The 24,117-nt window shown below is 39.7% G+C and overlaps 3 protein-coding genes and 1 non-coding gene across 5 annotated transcripts; 3 read left to right on the top strand and 1 right to left on the bottom strand.

The window, feature by feature from the left end:
* Positions 1–205: 205 nt before the first annotated feature.
* On the top strand, positions 206–13,258 carry LOC136260245 (ras GTPase-activating-like protein IQGAP1). Its single transcript, XM_066053917.1, has 43 exons — positions 206–394; positions 553–640; positions 919–1,075; positions 1,124–1,201; positions 1,296–1,372; positions 1,428–1,495; positions 1,576–1,667; positions 1,727–1,748; positions 1,808–1,986; positions 2,041–2,161; positions 2,210–2,327; positions 2,828–2,958; positions 3,006–3,169; positions 3,223–3,292; positions 3,374–3,537; positions 3,589–3,658; positions 3,711–3,874; positions 4,725–4,815; positions 6,087–6,254; positions 6,869–7,017; positions 7,077–7,247; positions 7,304–7,387; positions 7,533–7,604; positions 7,659–7,728; positions 7,849–7,935; positions 7,984–8,105; positions 8,161–8,259; positions 8,922–9,115; positions 9,175–9,249; positions 9,304–9,447; positions 9,620–9,845; positions 10,065–10,229; positions 10,278–10,345; positions 10,396–10,528; positions 10,787–10,889; positions 11,546–11,693; positions 11,884–11,971; positions 12,024–12,130; positions 12,175–12,289; positions 12,400–12,566; positions 12,627–12,776; positions 12,830–12,935; positions 12,993–13,258. The coding sequence occupies exons 1-43, from the start codon at positions 325–327 to the stop codon at positions 13,104–13,106; spliced, it is 5,049 nt and encodes a 1,682-aa protein (XP_065909989.1). The 5' UTR covers positions 206–324; the 3' UTR covers positions 13,107–13,258.
* Positions 13,256–20,665, top strand: LOC136260246 (protein unc-13 homolog A-like). Of its 2 annotated transcripts, none has more exons than XM_066053919.1 (42): positions 13,256–13,342; positions 13,396–13,434; positions 13,486–13,600; positions 13,647–13,767; positions 13,817–13,904; positions 13,955–14,025; positions 14,073–14,121; positions 14,172–14,380; positions 14,426–14,511; positions 14,556–14,634; positions 14,684–14,767; positions 14,832–14,883; positions 14,935–15,042; positions 15,098–15,157; positions 15,206–15,338; positions 15,386–15,492; positions 15,547–15,582; positions 15,634–15,739; positions 15,786–15,827; positions 15,878–16,005; positions 16,777–16,892; positions 16,947–17,006; positions 17,062–17,162; positions 17,216–17,414; positions 17,462–17,530; positions 17,593–17,682; positions 17,729–17,782; positions 17,948–18,117; positions 18,172–18,254; positions 18,308–18,363; positions 18,433–18,600; positions 18,652–18,873; positions 18,920–18,997; positions 19,052–19,146; positions 19,195–19,326; positions 19,373–19,424; positions 19,468–19,638; positions 19,690–19,834; positions 19,886–19,978; positions 20,026–20,061; positions 20,106–20,235; positions 20,286–20,665. In XM_066053919.1, exons 1-42 carry the CDS (start codon positions 13,321–13,323, stop codon positions 20,572–20,574), a joined length of 4,344 nt encoding a protein of 1,447 aa, XP_065909991.1. In that variant the 5' UTR covers positions 13,256–13,320; the 3' UTR covers positions 20,575–20,665. The 2 variants fall into 2 exon arrangements, with proteins under 2 accessions (XP_065909991.1, XP_065909990.1); XM_066053918.1 differs by having other exon boundaries at positions 17,213–17,414.
* On the top strand, positions 17,833–17,904 carry Trnaw-cca (transfer RNA tryptophan (anticodon CCA)). The gene has a single exon. It is a non-coding gene; the product is annotated as a tRNA-Trp (tRNA).
* Positions 20,557–23,984, bottom strand: LOC136260254 (E3 ubiquitin-protein ligase RNF115-like). Its single transcript, XM_066053930.1, has 11 exons — positions 23,871–23,984; positions 23,663–23,794; positions 23,554–23,609; positions 23,449–23,497; positions 23,326–23,395; positions 23,222–23,270; positions 21,392–21,438; positions 21,312–21,339; positions 21,082–21,260; positions 20,922–21,031; positions 20,557–20,870 (listed from the first exon to the last, which is right to left on the bottom strand). The coding sequence occupies exons 2-11, from the start codon at positions 23,789–23,791 to the stop codon at positions 20,718–20,720; spliced, it is 870 nt and encodes a 289-aa protein (XP_065910002.1). The 5' UTR covers positions 23,792–23,794; positions 23,871–23,984; the 3' UTR covers positions 20,557–20,717.
* Between the last annotated feature and the right edge of the window lie 133 nt (positions 23,985–24,117).

The following is a 24,117-nucleotide window of genomic DNA, read 5'->3' as shown; positions in this document are numbered from 1 at the left end:
CAGAGAATTTTTCACTAGACATGCTCTGCAGTTCTAGCAGGTGGTGCAGAGCCATTGATTAAGCTGTGGAGCAAGATCTTGTAGTTTGCTCTAACCATTTATTCGTAGCACTCGATGCCTATTGCGGTAAACAGCTTGGTGCGAAGTACTTGTTTGTTCGAGCGGTAAAACTGCAACGTCACGTGGTGTACATGATTTAGAACAAGGGGCACGTGGGCTGCAGCGGAAGCCGTATCAAAGGGGAAGATTATTGAGATTATACCAGTTGATGTGCAGTGATAAAGGAAGTGCCGATCGGTGAATATTGAATGACAGCCGGCCATAATGGCGGAATGGGAAACTAATGGCGCGAGCCCCAAGGCTCAAATCTACAACTTCGCGGACGCAGATGACGGTAGGAGAAAATGGCTAGCACTGTAGAAATGTCATCTGGTACTGTAGATAAGGATGCCAGCAAAGATGGTACAATTGGCAATTTGTTTTTATAACGCAATATACCGCCAATTTGTACTGTACTTGAGCATGATGATTAGCTTTGCTTTTCTCTTGCAGAGACGGACGCGTCAGGAAAGACGATGGATGAGCGAAGAAAGGAGCACGTGGCCTACGAGTATTTGTGCCATTTGGAAGAGGCCAAGAAGTTAGTTAGAATTAATGGCACTGTTCAGTGTGAAATTCCTGCATGCACACACACACAATGTTAATAATTGGTCTACACACTAATAGTTTGTAGTGTGTGGCAGATGTCCTTTTATACTCTAACTTTCCTACATGCCAGTCTAGTACTTGCTAACAAGTTAAACTGTACCTACACAAGATATGGTTGAAGTGGTCTAAGAGTTGTTGATTGAGTCCTTTGTCTTTGTGCAAGCTTAAAATAAATTTGACTATTCCTCTAATACATTAATGCACTTTTAGGTGGATTGAGACATGCATTGATGAAGAATTACCGCCAACGACAGAATTAGAGCAAGCATTACGAAACGGTGTCATACTGTGCAAGCTTGGTCACTTCTTTGCTCCAGATGTGTTGCCAAAGAAACGGATATATGATTTGGATGAAAGCAAATACAAAGTAAGACACCATTGATGGTGGGATCTGGATGATTCATTGACTCATCAGGTTAGGGGACTCCATTTCAAGCACACTGATAATATCAACTTTTGGATTGCCACAATGCAATCAGTTGGACTTCCTAAGGTTATTTTATATGATATTCACACTATGTGGTGATGTCACTATTTAACTGTTTGTGTATCAACTTTGTAAGAATTTGTCCTTTTTGTTTGTGTAGATATTTTATCCCATCACAACAGACATTTATGACCGAAAAAACATGCCAAAAGTTATATATTGTGTACACGCATTGAGGTAGGTTATTATGGTGGAATCAAGTGTTGGTAGTTTATGGTCACATCAATTGCAGTTTATTCTTGTACAAGTTAGGCAAGGCTCCACAGATACAAGACTTGGTAGGCACTGCTCAGTTCACAGGTGAGGACATTACAATGTGATTGTCATTTGTCCTGCTAATGGCTTCCATTTGAAATTGGCTTCTTTGTCTGTGGCTGCAGAGGAAGAAATAAGTGCAATGAAGAAAGAATTAGACAAATATGGAATTCAGATGCCAGCATTTGGAAAGATTGGTGGAATTCTGGCCAACGAGGTTAGTAAAATTATTATTCTTAGTAAAGATCGATGTATTTATAAGAGCTCTTTTATTAGATGCCCGTGGATGAAGTTGCAAGTATGTTTCTGGGGACATTTTGTTGTACATGATGTCAATATTTTTTTGTTTATTTTTAGTGCATGCAGCAGTTCTTGTCATCAATGAAGCCATTGACAAGCAGAACGCTGAAGAGACATTACAGGCTCTCTTAAATCCTGCTGCCTTGTTGACAAAGATTGAGAAAGATAACAGTGAACGTTACCAAGAGGAGCTTTACACTGCTAAGAGAAATAAAGAAGACAAGAGCCAAGAAAGGGTATGAATAATAATAGCAATGAAGGTGTAGTTATGGTGATGTTACTATTTATAGATCACTAGCATGGATGTGTCAGAAGCCGATGTGTACGATGTCATACTGACACGGGCCGAAATCCAGGAATGTTTAGATTTAATTAATACCATTGTCAAGAAGGAGATAGCAGATGCTAAACGTGAGGTGTCACCTTAAGCACATACTCTTACATCTTGGTACTGTTCAGATCAAGCTTCCATCGAGGAGGTCAATACTGCTATTAACTCAGGTGATCTGGAACGGCTGCTGAAGGCTTTGCTGAATGGTGACGCTCGATTATCTGGTATTAAGGAAGAGAATGTCAAGTGAGTTTTGTACCACATTGCCTCAAATTATGGCCTGTCCATATAAAATACTGGACCCCATTTAGTCGTATAGAGTATCACATCAGAAATAAATGCAAATTGAGTTTCAAATAAATAGCAGGTCTTAAATGAAGAAGTCCTGTTGCAGTCATGTTTTCTAACAATTCTGCGTAGCACGATAAGGCATATTTAAAAATGAAAAAAAAATCGTATTGAATAAACAATAAGTTAGTATATGAAGTTGATTCAAGGAAGACTTGAATGCTAGTCTCATTCATGTAAACAACCAATAATATGCTGTTTTGGTACATGACTTGGACATGTATGTCTTTGTATGTGTTGCATCAGTGTTTGTGTGTGTGTGTGTGTGTGTGTGTGTGTGTGTGTGTGTGTGTGTGTGTGTGTGTGTGTGTGTGTGTGTGTGTGTGTGTGTGTGTGTGTGTGTGTGTGTGTGTGTGTGTGAGAGAGAACAGTTATGTCAATGTGTACTGTTTGTTCAGATGGTACATGGATGTACTGGGAAAAGCATGCAAAGACAAAGAAGAAAGTTGCGGAGATGGGCACTTGAATTTTGCTGAGATCAACGACATTTTAACAATTGCCAATCAAGTAGCAGACCATTCTAGACAAGGCAAGGACAGAAAACTTGTTATTGTCATCTATTCTTCTTGTCCACAGTTGAAGCAGCTTTGCTGGCCATCAATGTAGCCATTGATGGTGGAGTGGCTGAAGAAATCGTAGCAGCCCTCCAAAATGATGTGCTCGACCTCAGGGATGTAACGCCTGACATTGCAGAATACTACTGTGATGGTCTGGTGAAGAAGAAGAGCGAGAAACAAGATGTATGTCAGTTTTCATGTGTGTTTTACTTGTTATCACTTTCATTACCATACAGCTTTTGAGTGAAGATGAAATCCAAGAGGTGATTGAACAAATGAATGAACAAGCTGATAGAGATAAGTGCAGTAAGTTACTCATAATTGTTTTGTGGTCTCTGGGTGGATAACTCTTTGTGGTTGGCATTATTTAGAGATTTATCATTATAGTTGGAGATGCCATAATGGCCATCAACTCTGCTGTGACTGGTGAAAGTGCTGAGGAAACAATCTCTTCCCTCCAGAGTGAATTCCTTACCATCGAACCACTCGACGCTGAGTGTTACCAACGTTACCACGACGCCTTAAAGAAAGCTCAGGAAGAAAAGGGAGAGGTGAATATTGTATTGTATTGTAGTTCATTGTGCCAACTTGTTTTTTGCTAGTTACTGACAGTTGCTGAGATCAACAGTGTTATTGCTGAAGTGAATGAACAAGTCAGACTGGAGAGGCTGAGTAAGCTGGTGATTGTTTAAAATGAATAAATGTTATGGCTTCACATTTTCAGAGGCCAAGGCTCTAGCAGAAGTCAACCAGCTGGTTCCTGGAGATGCTCCACCATCACTGCTTGCTGCTCTTCATAATGAACATGTAGAGATAGTGAACATCAAGGATGAAAATCAGTTGCATTACTCAACTTTGCTGCAAGCAGCCTTGCAGGCTAAGAGACAGGTAAATGGTTCACCATCACACGTGAGTGTTGGCAGCATGCATTTAGTAAAAGCTACAAACACATTTGTGACATTAGCAAAAACCTGTCTAGTTCACACAAGCATACTTTATAAACAGAAATTATTGTGAAATCATGCATGCTTCAAAGAAAACATATGTGAGCCATTATTCAGGGAAGTAGGTCTTATAAGATCTATATGCCATCTTACTTGTTCACCTGTTCATGAAGAGTTTGTTCCTGTAGCATTTATTTTATGAAAATAATCATCATAATACCTTCATAATTGTAAGCGCAAGTGATTAAAACCATCTCTTGGTTGATTTGCCAATTCATGGTGAACATTTTAAGCCCTCCAGTGCAAACGAAAGTTATGGCTCCAGAGCTCAAAATAACAGCCTGTCATCTATCATTTTCCTACCCAAATTAAAAATGGTCTGACATTATGATCTATCAATATAAGTGTTTAAAAGCCAAGCGATTGTATAATACATACTATTATGTACCGATGACCTTGCATGTTGGTCTGTCATTTTGACAGATCATGTAAGTGACGTTATATTGAGCACTGGGCTGTTATAATGCAAGTATCTATAGTTTTTTTTCAGTGTAGTCACTGTACAAATTGACTCTTCCTGTGTTATAATTCCAAAACTACTCACCGCAACAGGCTGAAACTTTGGTAACTCATTCTTTGGACTCAGTAGATGATGCTGAGACATTTTGGCCATGCTAATATTTAAAGGAACTAATTGTGTATGCATATAGCAATTATTCCTCAACTAGCCAGTGCTGTATAGTGTACTGTATGTGCACATGACAGTGGTTATTGTGTTAAATGTGTCCTTTTAGGAGACTGGTGATCCCAATGCTTCACTGACACAAGAAGATATACAGGCCATCATTAACAGAGCTAATGCCCAGACAGAAGATGCCATTGCATGTGAGTTACACTTGTGTACATGTTAGGTGCCAGCTAGTAGTGCAACTTTCACATGTAACACTGTTATGTGTTTATGTGTACTTGAAATGAACTGTCTCTTTGTCAGCTTCAGCAGTTCTGACACTGCAGAAATATATGGTTTATATTCTGCTGAGTCCAATGTCTTTACATGTCATCACCAAACTTGTGTTGGTATATCAACAGTTACATCGAAATGGGTGATAAAGTGGGGACATTGTACTGAGAGTTTATTATGGGAACATTGTTACAATGGATTAGGCTTAGGCAATATTTCAATAAATCGCCAATATCGCCTAAGCAAGTGCTCACAATACCATTATCACATGTATTTTTGCTTCGCAGCGTTATCGCATAGGCAATATTTATTGCATTTCGCAATAATTATCACATTTATTGTCTATTTTGTGTCTCTTCTAGGCCTCATATTTGATATAGCTCGTGCATATTATTGTTAACTATGTCAATTGGTTAACTTGTTAGCAATGAAGTTATGTTTGTAAACTAATTCTGAAGCAGTCATATGGACTTTTCTAACTATGTGGTTGTGTTTCAATTTTCACATGCAATATCGTAATAATTGCATTAAAGTGACTCATGCAATAATCACATGTCACATATCGCCCAACCCTTCAATGTACAAGTGATGTTTAAGAGTTTAGTGATGGCTTCAGGCTATTTCACATTACCACAGTACCTCTTCCTTCATTATCTAATGTTTTCATGTTGTGAAAACCACCACAATCTTTGTTTCAATTAATGTGTGTTGAATTAAAAGTCCCCCACTGTCATAGCATCACATTTTGTATTTCATTCATTCTCAAAACAGACCACATTTAGTTTAGTGTGCACAGGGATTCACACACATGTTTCATTGTGTTTTCAATATTGTTGAATGGTCTAATGACAATGTTTGGGTGTAATCTAGTCTGATTATTAACATGCTGTTAGTAATGTGTTACTGAACAATAAATATTATTGTGACATCATTTAGTGTTCATTATCCCCATCAATTCACACATGTTAGGCAGCTGTCCTGATTTCAGGTGTCTAATGTGGTGCAGTCGGCACTAGTACAATCAGTATCATGGACATTATCAAGATGTCCACACTGCAGGGTCTCTTGATATGGTTCCAGTTTTATATGTATTGTGTAGTTACGAATATCAAACAGGTTGTATGCCTTGAACTTAACTGCTGTTAAGTTCTCTAATGTCACTGGTATATATTCCATGTGTCATGTTGTATTGTAGTGGCCAAGGCAATCCATGCCATCAATTCTACTTTGTTGGAAGGAGGGGCTGAGGATGTGCTTGCTGCACTGAAAGAGCCAATGATAGCTATCCGTTCCATCACTGACGAGTGCGCGGCCACCTACCAAGCCAAGCTGGTGGAGGCTATGGAAGAGAAGGCACAGAAAGGTAATATACAATTATACAATTATTTGTGACCTAAGTGGATGTCAACTGGTAGAGATTGAAATATGTGAGCATGCCTGGTCCATTTCCTGATGTTAATAGTGAATTGCCTTAAAAAGGAGCTAATTGGAAGTTGCAACTTTTCTTAATGACCTGTGTACTAGTCCAACATGATGGGAGAATGAATGCATTGACAGGATGCTGTGTATGCGTGTTGGCGTATCCACCAAAGCCGCCATTGTTGCAAGTCCTATATATGCTGTGTGGCTAACATGAACATTATCTATTTATAAAAAATTAATTAATTGCCAAATATAATTCCCTCCAAATAAATTCAATTGTCATCAGATTTGTTCATGCTTTCGTGATGTGATGTGACTGTGTGTGGGTACCTGGGGGGATTGACTAATGATGAGACTGTTGTTATGGAAACAGCTACGATGTTTGATAAACACATAGTGGTATTATTGAGTAAACTAGTCACATGAGTCATAAACTTGATAGTAAAATTAATAAACTCTTTTTTTTAAGTTTATTCTCATGACAATTAATTGTTGGATGTTATTCTAAATACGTAAATGTGTTATGTTTTGTTACCTGTTTGTGTTGTTTACCAGTTGGGACTGACCAGGATGAAGGGTGGTGTGACTACCGTACAAAGGACGGTCATGTCTATTACTACAATGGCAAAACTGGCCAGTCACAGTGGGAGAAGCCAGAAAGCTTTTCTGGTACATCACACGAACTTAACCGTGACGAAATTCAGGTAAGCAAATGCTACTAATCCTGCTATCATTAACAACGTGTTCTGTGTATCTTCTATAGACTGTTGTTACTAAGGTCACTGCTGACTTTGATCGGTGGGCACTGCTTAAGTCCAACGAGCCACTTGTCACATTGCTCCAGGCAATGTGGAAGAGCATTCTTGTCCGCAGGGCATTCAGGGCTCGTCTACAATACCTAAGAGACAATGAAGCCTCAGCTACCAAAATGCAGGTACTGATTAATTGTCGCTAACTATTTCCCATTGTCCTATTGACACTTGTTGTTAGGCTTACTGGAGGGGATACAAACAACGAGTGGCATTCCAGGAACGAATGAAGCACCTCAGCTCATTAATCAAATGGGTCATTAAGGTAAACTAGATCAATTGTTTTATTATTTGGAAGTTTTGTAGATGCACCAATGTTTAGCTAAAAATTGTAATTGAACTGATAGCAAAATTTTGTGCTATTTGCGACATGTGCATTATGGCATTGTTAACTTTGTTGTGTTCTTTAGATCCAGGCCTTGATCAGAATGTGGAAACAGCGTAAGAGATATCGTGAACGGCTAGCTTACTTCAAGGCCAATGTTAGCGATTATTTCATAAGTGTGTGTATGTTATTACTAGAGTGTCTCATACAGGTGAAATCAGTCATCATGATTCAGTCTTGGTGGAGAGCGCATGTGGCTAAAAAACAGTACAAAACTCTCAGTTAGTCACATTTGATATAGTGAATAAGATTTTGACCGAAAATAGTGTAGTGGTATAGAGTATGATTGTGGGTTAGAGTTTATAGTACAAATTCTTACGATTTCTTTTGTTGTTAAAAAGCTGATGTTAAGAATCCACCTGCCTCTACTGTGCGTCGATTCCTTCAGCTACTGGAGCAGAGTGATATTGACTTCAGTGAAGAACTAGGTAACAATTTGACTAACAACGTTGTCCTATTGTCACTGCTTGTTTTAGAGTGTCAGAGACTAAAGGCACAGGTCGTACAAGAAATACGAGCCAATCAACAGCTAGAACAAGACCTCAACATCATGGACATCAAGATTGGTCTGCTAGTGAAGAATAGGATTACTCTCCAGGTGGGTGTGGCTCATGCAAGGAGATGAGTGGGGTTATGATATGCACCATCTATAGGACGTAGTGTCACAATCAGCAAGACTGAAGAAAACTGGTGTACAAGAAATAGGAGCAGGAACAGGGCAACTAAGCAAAGCTGGCAGAGAGACTGTGGAGGTGAGGCTTTTTGTCCATACTCAATACTTCATATTATAAACTCCGTAATGTACTTGGAATTTTCCATACTCTGTGTCTGAGACTCAGGTTTCATAATCTTGACCAAGGCTTTGTATTTTTGGCACTGTGCCCTGCTACTATTCTAGCAGTGCTTCCCAAAGGCAAAACTGTACAGACTTCCTGTGCTTTCTCATGCAGTCTTTTCCCTCCATCCAGCAGTGTAATTGGTAGTAGAATATCATCAATGTAGCGTGAAATTGTTATTGATTTATGTCGTCCACCAGAGTGATGACCTTTAAAGTGTATACATGCTCCACACACTTCTTGTCTTTAGTTTTACTTACCAATAGTTCAGAAAAGAACACTGTCAGCAGTACCTGAAAGTGTAGAAACCATGTGTATGTCTGTTGGTCAGTCAGTCTGTACCTATGTGAAATGTTGCTCTGCTAACCAACAACAACTTGTTGCAAATTAGTGCTAGTAGCCATAACATTGATGTAAGGACTTGAAGGGCTTCTACAAGGTAGTGTGTTGTTTGGTTGATAGCTGAAGTGTATATCCTCATGGGTTAGCAGTAAGTAATGAAATGTGAAACCACAAGGGGATTTTCATACCATAGTAATTCTATTTTGTGGTAATAATGTGTTTGCTTCTTTGTGTAGTCTTACCAGCATCTATTCTACGTCCTACAAACTGATCCACGCTATTTTGCTAAGCTCATCTTTGAGATGCCGCAGAGCAAGACCACTCGTTTCATGGAGAACGTCATTTTGACAGTATTCAATTATGCCCAAAACCATCGGGAACAATATCTACTAATCAAGTTATTTGAAACTGCTCTACGAGAGGAGGTCACGTAAGTTATTATATATAATGTGTCGGGTTTGTGTCTAGCTGGTGTTTGGCTTGCTGCAGGTCTAAAGTAGACAAGATCAGTGACATCATCACAGGTAACCCTACTGTCATCAAGATGGTTGTCCACTTTACAAGGTGCTGTACCATACTATTGCCAGTAATGTAACACTTGACATACTCACCTCCTAGGGGTGGCCAGAACATACTGCGGGACCTACTGGGACCACTGGTACAGGAAGTGCTGAACAGCAAGGACCTCACAATTATCACTAGTCCAGTGGATGTGTACAAGGCATGGATCAACCAGATGGAAACTAAAACTGGAGAAGCAAGGTGAAATGATTTGGTAGTGTGAACTAATAATGTCTTGGTATTGTGAATAGCATGTCTGTCTGTCTGTCTGTCTGTCTGTCTGTCTGTCTGCACACACCCATAATTTGTGTGATTACATTTTGTATTGTAGTACAGAATAGTGTATTAGCTGTACATGTTGTTACTACTACAGCAAGTTACCATATGATGTGTCTAATGACCAAGCACTGGAACACCAAGAAGTCAGGGATACCATCTCCGCCATGATCAAAGATCTTCACGACATTACTGAACGATTTCTTAACCTCATTTTAGACTCCATTCATAAGATTCCATATGCCATGCGTTACATAGCAATGCAACTGAGACTGGCATTACATGCCAAGTTCCCTGAAGCTCCTGAAGAAGACATACTAAAAGTAAAGCTGAGTAGCTACAGCAATGGAACCTCTTTATAAGTAAAACCATAGGGCCTTTATTTAATGTACCACTTTCTCTCTCCAAAATTACTGGTCTTGAGGTTTGCATTATTAAGGAGTTCCACTGTGTTTGCTGTGTGGTGTGTATTTGCTGCACTTATATCACTTGTACTTCCTGTACAAAGACATTCATTATTATGCTAACTTTCATTGTGGCAGGTTGTAGGAAATTTATTGTACTATCGATACATGAACCCTGCCATTGTGGCCCCAGATGGGTTTGACATCGTCGATGTTGGTGCTGAACAGCAGCTAACTAGTGACCAGAGAAGAAACCTCGGCAACATTGCTAAAGTCCTTCAATACGCTGCTGCTAACAAGAAGGTAAAGGAAAGTTTATTATGCGATGTATTGTTATTGTGATTTGTGTAGTTTGAAGAAGAAAATGCTTCGTTGTCAGCCATTAACCCTTACATTGAACAAGCTTTCAAGAAATTTAGGTAATTGTGTCATCGTCTAAATTGATGGATAGAATAAATGTGTTTCTCAGGGACTTCTTTTTTCGTGCAAGTACCGTTGAAACAGCTGAGGCTAAGTTTGGAATTGACGAATACTCAGATGTGATCATGCTTGCTAAACCTGTCATCTATATATCTGCTAAGGAAGTCTGTTCAACCCATCAAGTGAGTTTGTGCACACACACACACACACACACACACACACACACACACACACACACACACACACACACACACACACACACACACACACACACACACACACACACACACACACACACACACACATACACATACACACACACACACTACACACGCACACTACACACACTACGCACACACAACACACACTACACACACACACTACGCGCACGCGCACACACTCACTATAAAGAGCAGTGATCATTTGTGCTGTTCTTCTAGCTACTCCTAGAACATGCTGAAGCCATTGCCCCTGATCCCAATGATCCACTTCATAGCATTCTCAAGGACCTTGGCCCTAACCCATCTATAGAGAACCTTGTTGGTAAGTGATGTGATGTCATGTGACACCAATAGCATAAGTTGTCACTACCATTTGATGAGTGTACAGTGTAACACAACATTGAGTGTCCTGATAGTGTGTGGGAAATGTGTCCTAGTGATGTACATGATGGCAGTTGTAGTACTCTTTCTATACTAGTCACCCTAATATTTCTCCTTCACTATCTTATTTAACTATTAGCTACATAGAAAAGGCCACTCTGTACACAAATGACAGATTTAAGGATAATCACAATGACTGGTATAGACAGATGACCTTACTATATATGTCTTCACACATGTACACACACATAGTGAGATCTGTGTCATTGTGAGAGATTTCTGAAACATGTGTTAGAGATGTGGTCCTGGCCTAATGCTAAAATTATAAGCACTGGTATGGTGCTGTAAGTTTAGTAATGTGTGTTATACAAGGTCAAGTCTAGCAGTGAATTTGGTAATGAAGTGTGACATTGTTTTACAAAAGCAGAAATGTTGTTGCATTTTGATAATCAGTTTTTCCAAGGATAGCCATCAATGCAAGTAGTCAAGTGTGTGTTCAATTAGAGTGTTTCCTCTCAATTAAACCCCTCTGTGTGACTATTTTTGTGTTTGATGTTTCCACTTCAGTTCAAACATGGTGATTGTTGTTGTTGCTAGGTCGAGTACCTGATATCCCAGTTGGTGATGATCCTTCAGAACACATGGCTCACGCTGGGAAGACAGAAATAGAACTCACGTTGAGTCCAAAGGCTGAAATCAAATCAGCTGAAGATGATGATACAGATATGAAGGCATTGTTTGTGAGGTAGCCATATTATTATGAATTTTGTATTGTCATCCAATGTTAGCATGTGTGTAGTAAGCTTTGTTACTTGTCAAAAATATGTTGGGGGGGATATCAATGAATATATGACTGATAAAATTTGTCAGTATTATGTATTGGATAGGAAAATTGTATTGTTGTGTTTTACATATTGTGATGTGGCTCTCAACAGAACGAAACGTATGGTTGTTGATATTTTGAGAGCTCAGCCCGGAGAGAGCCTCACCAATGTACTCTATACACCTGCCACTTCCTCACAGGTACGGAGCAGAGTTATCTCCTCCTTCGCTTATCATCTACTACACATTGTAGGAGGAAGACCATCAAGCACTGTTGTCTTCTAGAGTTGAAACTGAAAAGCAGAAGCTATCTAGAGGAGCTACACTGAGAAAAATGAACTCCATATATGGGGACCACGAGTGAGGTCACTGTTTGATAGATGGTGTATTGAGTCAGTCTGTAGGTTACCATTGGAGGGAATGAAGAGGAAAGTATTACGGAACTTGCGACTATTGGAATCTGAAAATCTTGTCAACAGTTCTGATGACTATCAAGATATTATCAATGCCATTGCAAAGGTTAGGGAAACACCAGCTTATCGTACCTCTCCACTGCTACTGTTGTATCAGTAATCATTTAAACTTGACATGATTGTGATTAATGAAATGTATTTTTTGTACTTGTTCAGGACATCCGTAACCAACATCGATATAGACAACAACGTAAACAAGAACTAGCAAGACTACAAGCCACCCTCAGCAAGCTTAGTAAGAAAGCTAAATTCTATGAGGAACAGATTGACTACTATCAGAGATATGTAAAGGCTTGCCTTGACAACCTAGCAAAGGCTGGAGTGTGAGTGTATTTGCTGTCAGTCAAAACTCATCTCTCATTAATTTTTGGTTGATGTTACAGAGTTAAAGGCAAAGGTGGTCGTGGCAAGAAAGGCGGTGGTGGTGCAGTTGGCACTGACATTCAATTTAAGAAGACCACAGTTCGTTACACTGGACAGAAACTCCACGAGAAGGGTGTGATACTTGAAGTAGAGGGACTCCCTCAACACCAGTAAGCCATTGTGTTGTTCTTAATATTATTGTCATTTTTGTTCGCCTCTACAGATTTAGAAATGTTACATTTGAAATTAGTTCTACGGGTGTGGGGACTTTTGAAGTGTCCGCTAAATTTATGGGAGTCTCAATGGAGAAGGTTGAATTAGTATTCCAGGTATGAAGAGCAGTGGTCTTGTTATGTGTGCTAACTTACACCTTGTTTGTTGTACAGGATCTTCTTCAGCTACAATATGAAGGTCTTGCAGTCATGAAAATGTTTGGAAGGGCAAAAATCAACGTCAATCTGTTGATCTACTTGATCAACAAGAAGTTTTATGGCACATAGAATTTATCATTGCATTGGCTGTTTTGTGACAGATCAACTGGTCCTAGTATATTTGTACACACATTTGAGATGTAATATAATACCTTAACAATGGTGTTGAACTTATAAGACTTTCGTTACATTTTTACAATTTATTAAAAACTTTAAAAGCATTTCAACTAATGTTGCTATTCAGTTGAGGGTGATACTGTGTTCTAATTGTTGACCCAGAGTGATGCCTTTACTGAGAGTATTTGGTGAGGAATAGAATGGCCTAGAAATGTACTGGGGGTATTAAATAAATTTGTAGTGACTTCACTCAAGATAGCTCCAGACAGTTTATCTAAAGGTAACTATATTGATGCTGGTACTAACAATGAGGCTGTGTATATGGTCACAGCTGGGAACTACTTCATCTTACTAAGGGTTGGTTTTTGCTACACGAGGAATAAGACCATTAAACTAGCAAAGTCATCTTCAGAACAAGAAATTAGTTGGGATGATGAATTGTGCATGTACGTGTCTAGAGCATAATGGTTGGGTATGTGTTTGTGTGGCCAGTAATGTTAGGACACTCAAGTCCTGTCTGTCCATTGAGCTACATCGCGAAAAGATGTTCTCTCAGAGTCAAGAGTTGGCTTCTCTTCAGATTCCATTATGTTATATTAACCACTCCAGTCAGGTGGGGACATCACCATATTAGGCCATGGTACATGTTATTGTCATCTTAGAGGGCAGAAAGCAAATGGTATCATTTAGAGACCACAGACGATTCAATTTTTCAGATTTTAATGGATGTCAGATTTGACCTTCCCCCAGGTATATAGGCTAAGGAAAGTCCTGCCTGTGTGTCATAGCTTTTGGTGTAGATATGACATCAGATGAAAAGGATGTGCTTGATGATAAACTGCAGCAGCTAAACAGAATTCTTGAACGAGAAGTAAGAAAGGTTTAAGAGGAACATCCTGACATGTAACATATACACAGGTTAAAGTACTTGAGGAGCAATCAAAGAAGTTAGCTAGTGGTACATTAGGTACACAACAACTATTATTTACATCGCTATAGTATTTACCATGTTCACAGCACCGCCATTAATGAACAAGACAGAAGACACAGATAATGTGTTGGATAAGATATCCTACTATGACGCAGCGGAAGAGAGCTGCTCTGTAACATCAGCTGAGTCCAAAGAAGATATCTGTATCTCTTCAATGACAAGGAAAAGTGCGCAAGAACAATGGCAGAAGATACGAAATTCAGTTCCAGCGCTCTTAAGAATGAAAAAAGAAATGGTGAGAGATAGTTAAGCTTGTAGGTGCAATGTAAATGCATTGTAGAAAAAGGAAACTGGTGTTTCTGTGGACTCGATAACAGGACAGCAGACAACACGAGGATCAGATATGATAGACACTGCTGCTCAACAGTAAATAACTTTACAATAGAATAATTGTCTAGTGTAGTGTGTAGGAAACTGTCTCAGATGAAATGCTTTCAAAATATCGATCAAAAGTTTGAGAAAATGCCATTAGACAGCAGTGCACCACCAGTAAGATAGCAGTATATTACACAATGTCTTTGTTAGTTGCTGTCTTAAGAAAAGAATAACATCATTGAAGTATGGTAGATCTTATTCCACCATAATACGAGAGCCCCGTCTCACTGGACTAAATGATCAACTGGTAGGCAACACATTGTCATATGAAACAGTTCGCCTCATATTACACGCTTGTTTACACATTTTAGAAGAACCTGGTCTATCAGAAAACATTGCAAGCACTGATATACCCTGCCTCAGGTACTGTGTTATTTATAACTTACATTATATCTAATGTGCATGTGTGTTCAGATCCTAATGCTCATCAGTTTGAGACATGGTCTGCCAAAAAGCCAACCAAATGTTCAGAATGTGGTACATTCTTGTTGGGAATAGCCAGACAAGGAGTGAAATGCAGAGGTAGGATTTTGTGCTGACGATAATATTACAGAATCTAGTACACCTTACACTACAGCTTGTGGTAGGAAGTGTCACAAAAGATGTGCAACATTGGTGAACGCAGACTGTCCAATGGGTAATGATTGTATAACAATATTTAGTGTCACCAAAGTGTCACCCATAGCTACTACCCACCACTGTCAGTCTATTCATGCTGAAGAACATGCTAAAGGAATATGCAGTTTGTCACTTCTTGCCATCTCAAATAAAATGAAGCGGACATCTATTAACAGCAGCAGCTTATTCACTCTCTTAAGGTAAGTAGTTTATCAGCTAGTGCTGGGGGTAAAGTTGTTGGTCACAGAGAGGCATTTGGTGTTAGTGATAAGGAACATGTTCAGATACAAAATGAAGTGGAAAGTGTTATCTTGGACAGTGTCACAAACTTCAATGCTGTCATCAAAGTCAAAAGTTAGTTTAACAATGTTTTACAGAGTGCAATTAAGAAGGTCATTATTGCTTTAGTTGTTTCTGTACACAACCTACGATTGAAGGAAGAAGGCTAGTAGCTACATAGTAGTACTTTGTGTATGCTGAGTGTTAACTGTGTAGGTCTGAACCCAGCTGTGTATGTGTCTGTGTCAGTGGCTCATGTGAAGAGAACAACGTCTACCTACAAGGGTAAAGAAGATCCTGCTTGGGATGAAGAATTTAGCTTGTGAGGCAACTTCAATATTTGTATAATTCAGTTGTGTTATTTCTAGTGATTGTCACAATTCCCTGGACAAGATTAAGATTCGTGTGTGGTTAGATCTAACCGTATCACAGGCAATGCTACAATAATATTTTGTGCTAGGAATAAAGCAACAAGTCCCCTGGCTAAGCTCAGCCATAAACTCACTAAAGAATCTGATTATTTTCTTGGTCAGAAAGTAGTTGAAGCCAGAATGTTGGGATGCCCAATGGATGTGTGGTACAAATTAGGTACACCCAACAGTGTGTGTGTGTGTGTGTGTGTGTGTGTGTGTGTGTGTGTGTGTGTGTGTGTGTGTGTGTGTGTGTGTGTGTGTGTGTGTGTGTGTGTGTGTGTGTGTGTGTGTGTGTGTGTGTGTGTGTGTGTGTGTGTGTGTGTGTGTGTGTGTGTGTGTGTGTGTGTGTGTGTGTGTGTGTGTGTGTGTGTGTGTGTGTGTGTGTGTGTGTGTGTGTGTGTGTGTGTGTGTGTGTGTGTGTGTGTGTGTGTGTGTGTGTGTGTGTGTGTGTGTGTGTGTGTGTGTGTGTGTGTGTGTGTGTGTGTGTGTGTGTGTGTGTGTGTGTGTGTGTGTGTGTGTGTGTGTGTGTGTGTGTGTGTGTGTGTGTGTGTGTGTGTGTGTGTGTGTGTGTGTGTGTGTGTGTGTGTGTGTGTGTGTGTGTGTGTGTGTGTGTGTGTGTGTGTGTGTGTGTGTGTGTGTGTGTGTGTGTGTGTGTGTGTGTGTGTGTGTGTGTGTGTGTGTGTGTGTGTGTGTGTGTGTGTGTGTGTGTGTGTGTGTGTGTGTGTGTGTGTGTGTGTGTGTGTGTGTGTGTGTGTGTGTGTGTGTGTGTGTGTGTGTGTGTGTGTGTGTGTGTGTGTGTGTGTGTGTGTGTGTGTGTGTGTGTGTGTGTGTGTGTGTGTGTGTGTGTGTGTGTGTGTGTGTGTGTGTGTGTGTGTGTGTGTGTGTGTGTGTGTGTGTGTGTGTGTGTGTGTGTGTGTGTGTGTGTGCATTGAGATCCCTTTTGCAGACAAGCGAACTAGTGGAGATGAAGTCACTGGGTATATCCATCTAAACATTTCATGTGAGGTAGAAGGGGAGACAAATCTTGAACCTTATTATGTCCAGTACACTTGTCTCCATTCAGTTGAGTATTGATCTTTATATCTTGACAAATTTAACCTATCACTGCAATTTCAGCATTTGTTCAATCACATGCATTTAGCTGAGCAGCGTCCTTTAGTGCCAATGGACAATTGCGTAAGTTATGAAGTACGTATCTCGCTGTCCAACACTCGATACAACGATTTTGTAGGAAGCAAGCAGCTGGGATGTTTTGCTACCAGAAATGGCTCAAGATATCGATCAAGAATTTGCACTAAGATATGGCATTGAGCCCATCTATCGTATTATGACGTATGCACACTAAAATAGTTATAGTTTTGATTTATTAAGAAATGATCAAGCAGGCATTTTGCTTGTTTGGTGCAGCATTATGCATTACCAGGAGGATTGGAGATAATGGCTGACCTTTTGGTGCAGATTAAATGGCACATGTTGAGCCAAGAAAAGAAGCAAGAAACACTGCAAAGAGGCATAACAATGGAAGGAAAAAGGAAGTCCAGGAGTGTGGTGCAAGAGGACTTGTTTGTGACTAACAACTACGGGGTTAGTAAAGCTGCAGTGTGTTTATGTGTGCATATGAATTTGTTCAGGGACCTCGATTTAGCAAAGTGCTTAGTCAGTTGTTATGTAGCCTCAGGATTGATCTGCAATCTTATCCTGTGAGTGTAATAGTGTAATGTCTATTTTGGAATGTCTGCTATAATTTTCCTTTGTGAATCAGGAGATATTTCCAGCAGATGACCACCAAAAACTATCAGCTTTAAGTGACTGTGTTCGTCTTATTTCAACCATTGTTGATTTCAAACTGAAGGTATTATTTACTGCTGAGGTTTACCAACAGTTATGATTGTGGTTAGGTTCTTGGTGAATACTCTGAGTCTACCAGTGATTTAGTACAGAAGAGTGTGCAAGTACGTGTCTACTCTTTAAATACACTAAATTGAACTACTAGTTGTCAGTTGACTCTGTGGCGCAACGGTAGCGCGTCTGACTCCAGATCAGAAGGTTGCGTGTTCGAATCACGTCAGGGTCAATGAACTTTTTTTTTTACCTTTTTGATGCACTTTTTTTCTTAGCAATCCATGGGAAGTACATACGACTTGTTGATTGATAATTGCATTGAAGAGGGGAAAGACGTGACGAAGACACCAAGTGACAATGCCTTCGAGTTCTCCTATAACCTGATAAGCCAGTTGATGGTTGTGTTGTATCATGATCATCACGTTTATCCTTCTTGCTTGGCAAGGTCACACACAAAACATCACTAACAAAAACAAATAATGTCATATGCATGCATTAGGCATTGCTCTTTCAATCTTGGGAATATATCATCAGAAACATACTACAACTTGTTCAGCGAGACATTGCAGAAGGTGTTAGAAGGTACTAGAGAGCCCAAGAGACTGTCTACTGTTATTGTATTCCCTACATATCAGGCCCCCCTCCTGATGATAATCACACCACTACAGATTACATCAACTTGCTGTTTGCTGTAAGCAGGAGCTTATGAGCTCCTGCTGTAAGTGAACTAGAATGTGTAAAAATGTCATGTCTTTTGCAGGTTAAAAACCTCTATGATACTTATGTGCAAAAAATCCCTAAGTTTGCCAACCAGACCCCAACCTATCCTTCATGGTTTGAACCACACATGATGAGATGGTTTGAAGAGTATGAGGAGAACTCACTGACATTTGTGGAGAATGCTGTCAAGAGTGACAAACTAGAGGGTGTAAGTAACACTAAGCAAGATATTGGCCAGCATCACATTGTATGTTTTCAGTTTGCAAAATATGGTGACCAGCCCTATTCTGTCTCAGTGTTTGATGTGTTCTGTAACCTCCATCAAGGCTATGAGCTGGTGAAGAGACTGCACTGCTTAGACATGCAGCTCTGTGCTAACTATCTACACCGCTATGCACAAGTTGTCCATGTTGTCATCTGCCATTACATGAAGCAGATTGAAATGGAATTGCTAAACAAAGAGGGAACAAGTATTGCAGTGGTGAGAATGTACACACATTAACCACTTGTACACATACTTTACCTAGTTGTGTGTTTTATTGAACAACATTCAAATAACCAGGCTGAACCTACAGAGTCTCTACCATGAGATGGGAGGAGAGAGTGTAAGACACTGCAGTTGTGTATGTTCAGAATAGTGTTTTTTTTTTTGCATGAAGGCGATTGCAGCAAGTTGTAAAGGAGTACTGCAAAACCTACAGAGTGGTACGCTGGCAAATGTGCTCTCCACACAGTGTGAACAACTGGCACACAGGTCAGGCCTTCACTACCATATGCTACATAACATATATACTCTCTGCAGTTTCATTCCCTTTATAGCTAAGGAAGTACATAGTATTTGCAATGAGGTGGCAAAATTGAAAGGAGATGATCCTGTGAAACGAGAGACAGTACACACAATCGTTGAACAGCTCATGGACGAGCTCTCTAAACGGTAAGGTTCAACATACACACTACCTAATACTCCCAAACACCACCAGGAGTCAAGTGATGCTGATGTGTCTACCAGTAGTGCTGCATAAAGTTGCCAAGGTCAGTTGACTCAATAAAAATTCACTAGTGAATCTCATTTTAGGAAATGTGGATGATAACAATGGATATATTCTTGAACATGATCTTGCGACCATTGGTTACTGAGACCATGCATTATCTCAATAAACACCTTACTGCATTTTCTGGTACTACCAAACACCACTTCACTGCTAAACAGTGTGAGGCACTAGAAATTGCACTGGATGTAATCAAGGTACATAACAGTCATTCCTTATGTACTACTACATCATGTAATTTGTTGTAGGCATTCTTCTTGAGTTATGAAGAAATTAATCTCAAATCGTCCATCCTTGAAAAGTTGATTACAAAAACAGTACATGTGATTTCACTGTTCCGACTGCAGACAACTGAATTGATCAAGATGTTCCTCATTGAAGGAAGCAAACAATGTGAGTATATAGAAGCATATGTCTAATATCAATACAAACTTACAACCACAGCACCCCACACCCCAATGGAGACACGTGGTACACTAAACATTGAGACACACCTGAAGCACATTGGTCAGGGAAAAAGTATTCTAAAAATAAATGGTAGGCTAGCTTGTACACTAAAATTACTGTTACTAAATCTGTACTAGTTGTTTCACTTCAAGACCTAAAAGTTCAGTCTGCAGGTAAATATCCAGATTAAATATGTGCTATAAATAGAACACATTAGGAAATGCAATCCGTCCCTCAATTGAGCTAACAGTAATAGGACCTACTGCTCCTGGGGCCAGGAAGAAGTTTGTAGCCACTAACAGCTCCAAGAGCAACCTTCTGTTTACATTTAACCAAACATTTGAAGTGTAAGTTTATCTGGTTAAAATTTTAGTTACTCAAGTCAGTATATTTACAGTGTGGTGGGTGAGGATCAAATGGATAACGACGACTTCACTGAGTTACAAGTAACTGTTAAAAACCATGTGGTGTTTGGAGGGGACAAACTACTTAGTGTAGCCATTGTTAAGTTCTCTACCTTACTTGAAGGAGAACATGAGCTAGAAGTGAAGTTGTTTAACATGCTAAAGTTCAGCAAAAAGAATTGGGCCATTCTCAGTGTACTTGCAAAGAGAAACCATGATGAAATGGCAAAGGAATTTGTGTCGCTCAAGTCACAAACACACACCTCAGTCGGTACAAAGTAATTAAAAATATTCATGTGCAAATACATTGACAGAAACGTATAGTAGATATACAGCATCTTATTATATTACTAATTTCATTAAAGTAAAAGTACTTCAGTGAAAGTTAGTTAACTGGACATTTATAAAAAATTAAATAACGATATTTATCCAACAGATACTTGGCTCTCTAAGACTGGCTCTTGTTCTTCTATGGTATCCTCTTCCATACTCTCTGGTTGGTTTGACTCGTCTGTTCCATTTCCGAGTACAATTGTACCTTTGTTTAAACTGTAGCGACACACAGGGCAGGTATCATGCTGTGGTAGAACATGTAAAGTAGTGGTGGAAACTTGTATACAATACCATACCAATTTCAGCCATGGCACTATACAGGAAGAGTGATACAAATGTTTACAAGGCATTTCCAGAACGCTCTCATCTTTTGAGAACTCCTCCTGACAGACTTTACACTCAGTTCCTACAAAACAGACACATCACTTACTATCCCATAAGTTGGACACTTATTACCTTCATTTTCAGCATTAATACTAATTGTTGGGAGATTGTCAATTTTCTCCTGTTCTGCGGGTGGTGGTCCATTGTCTCCAAACTGAGTCAACAACTGTGAAATGATGTTGTCCAACCCACTAGGGCCCCAAGCATAGTCTCTAGGATTACTGTGAAGACGTTCACCGTCCGACTCTTCCCTACAACACACACAATACTACACACATCTACATTGAAGTGACCACACTTACGAGTTCAGTCCAAGTAAGGAAGCAAATGCTATAACACAACACAAATCATAGTGACATACTTTACGAGATAGAATACTTACGAGGTGGTCCTCTTCTCCCTCCACCAGTGATAATATCTTGAAGTATTCTGTAACAGAACACATTATTTATAATGTGTATTGTCTGCAGTAAGTACACTACATCTGTAGCATTTGATAGCAGCAGTCAGGGAACCCACACGGGATGAGCAATTTACTTGGTTCAATAGTTTTTCATTACCATGGATGTTTCTCAAATTGATTTAGTCCATGATAATAATTTCTTATTTCCCTTTAATCCCAGTTTAAAACTCCCAGCTATTGATGTGGCTTTTCTATTGTAACTTTTATAGAAAACCAGACTCAACAATGAATTAATCTATCCAAAAAACAAATATATAGTCTAAAAGCAAGAAATAGTTTAGCAGTACAAAATACAAATTCTCAACACACATGCATGTGTTACACCCCGTTCACACTAAATTCTAACCCAGGTAGAGCACGGCATGGCTCAAACAAATTGCAGTGTGAATCGATCGAGCTGTGCCAAACCGGGTCCAGCATGGCATAGGATACAGTGTGAATGCATTCTGAGCCAGCCAACTCATACAACTTGCTTTTGTTCGCCACACAGCAAGTATATTCTATGCTCTAAAACTGCTTTTCAAAATGGCTACAACATACTGTAGTTCTGGTAGACTTTGTGACAGTTATGCTCGAATGATGTGTCAACATTCCTGGCGAAAAGAACACCCATTAGCTTGAATATGGTGGCTATGGTGACTTATTTCAGCTGGTTCTACAGTTCCTTGCTACAATTCTAGTGCCTTTTATCAAGCTAATTATTATTTGGGGCTTGCACTATCAAGCTTGCATCCTGATGCAGTAGTGTGAACAAGGGCCAATCCAAGTTCAATAACCCAAGTTGAAAACACTCTGGCTAACCTGGGATAGTGTGAATGGGGTGTTACACCCATACAGCCACATTACATGCACACATCTTCCTGTAGACTACCGATGAGGGTTATGTCTCCCTCCAGACAAGTCACAAACATTGACAGCACATGAGTATGTGCATGGTATATACAATATACACAAAAAGCAGTCGTGCTTATCCAGTGAACCAGCACTGGGCCACCTGTGCACTTCAGGTGGTGCGAGCTAGCTTAGGCCATAGATACAATAACGCTTACCAGAATTCGAAACGAAAGTGGGTGCACGTGTTATCCGTGTTTCGGTTACTTTTGGTACATCTTACTACAAAACAGAGCAGTTTCACTGGATAAGGTAGGCTCTACTTATTAGTTATGGCCATGAGACATGCACTCAACATATAAATACTCATAGGTGAAAGATACAAGCCAATTTTTCATCAAGTCCTACCTGCACTTTTGACTGACATGGCTACAAAAATGAAATTGACAACCAGCAGAAATGTTTTACCTCAGTATATTACAGTCTAATGGCTCCATTAGTGTGTAATACAACCTCATAGTGAAGTGAAATTTATACAGAAAGTGAGTTATCTGTACCAACAAAGTAAGGTAAAACACGGATAACATCAAAGGCTGTGACGTAACATTGGGGATTTTGTACACAAATGATGATGTAGATACTTCTGTTTCCAATCCTGGTAAACATTATTGTATTTTTGCTTAGGCAAATCCTTTGTGAGGAAGGACTAGGGCACTACCTCAGTTGGCATATGCCTCCTGGTTAATAGTACAGCTAAATGGGCCTTGTGACCAGGTCCCCATTTAATAACTGGGTAGACTGGAGCACAATGTGAGTTTCTTGCTCAAGGAAACAAGAGCAACTGGGCATCGAATTCAGAGTACCAGGCTGGTGATGTCTCGCACAACATACATACAATGAATACACACAATACCATACCTATCTATGTTCACTACTGGTTGCTGCATAACAACACTTTCATTAGATCCTGTAACATTACCACATGATGATGCAAACATCACACAACACGACGTCACTCATACCTGCTGGCCTCACTACCTGCCTGCGAACACGCACAGCTCTAGGACGTGGACCATTAAGTGAATGCCATAACTACCAAGCAAGAAAACTTCACATAAAATCACAATTAGGTCATTTCCCTTTACCTGAATAAATGAAGCACCAGGATTTGGTGTAGTGGTTTCCTGTACTGGTCTAGTAACACAGAACACAATAATTGTCACACATCAACAACTCCACAACAGCCTCACCTGCTATCTTCTAACCGTTCTATAAACTCCGAACTACAAGTTGGACATTTTAAATCCTATAAACGGGGCGATAAAATATCACAACTTAATATGATCATTGTAGACATACATCATCTGATTCACTTCTACCATCACACGAAAACTTTTTATCACATTCATGGCAGAAATATTGGGCACCAGTGCTGGCGGAAGACTCCGTTTCTTGTTCGTGAGTTAACACATTCAGTCCGGTAGCCATTCTCTTTAAAATTAGTAGCGAATTCACGAAATAATAACACGGCACACAACAGACACACACATATATCACATCCACCCACAAGTAAAAGAAAGCACGAGTTCTCGAGAATATACTATGTCACGCGAGTTCAACGCGGGCAAAAAAAATGCTTTAAAAACATAGCTTTTTGACGGGTAATCGGTGTAAATGGATGTCAAGGTGAGCATTAATTTTATTTGTGCAGTGTAAGGCACCTGATGTCATCTCAACAGGTCAGCTGTCTCTTCTTCGCGAAAAGTCGAGAAATTGCTGGAACTTCGCAAACCACAGTTAGCTTTCCACAGACA

This window comes from Dysidea avara, chromosome 7 (assembly GCF_963678975.1).
Source record: "Dysidea avara chromosome 7, odDysAvar1.4, whole genome shotgun sequence".
Classification (NCBI taxonomy): Eukaryota; Metazoa; Porifera; class Demospongiae; order Dictyoceratida; family Dysideidae; genus Dysidea; species Dysidea avara.
The sequence above is the reverse complement of the archived record's forward strand: the minus strand, read 5'-3'. Positions and strand labels throughout refer to the sequence as shown.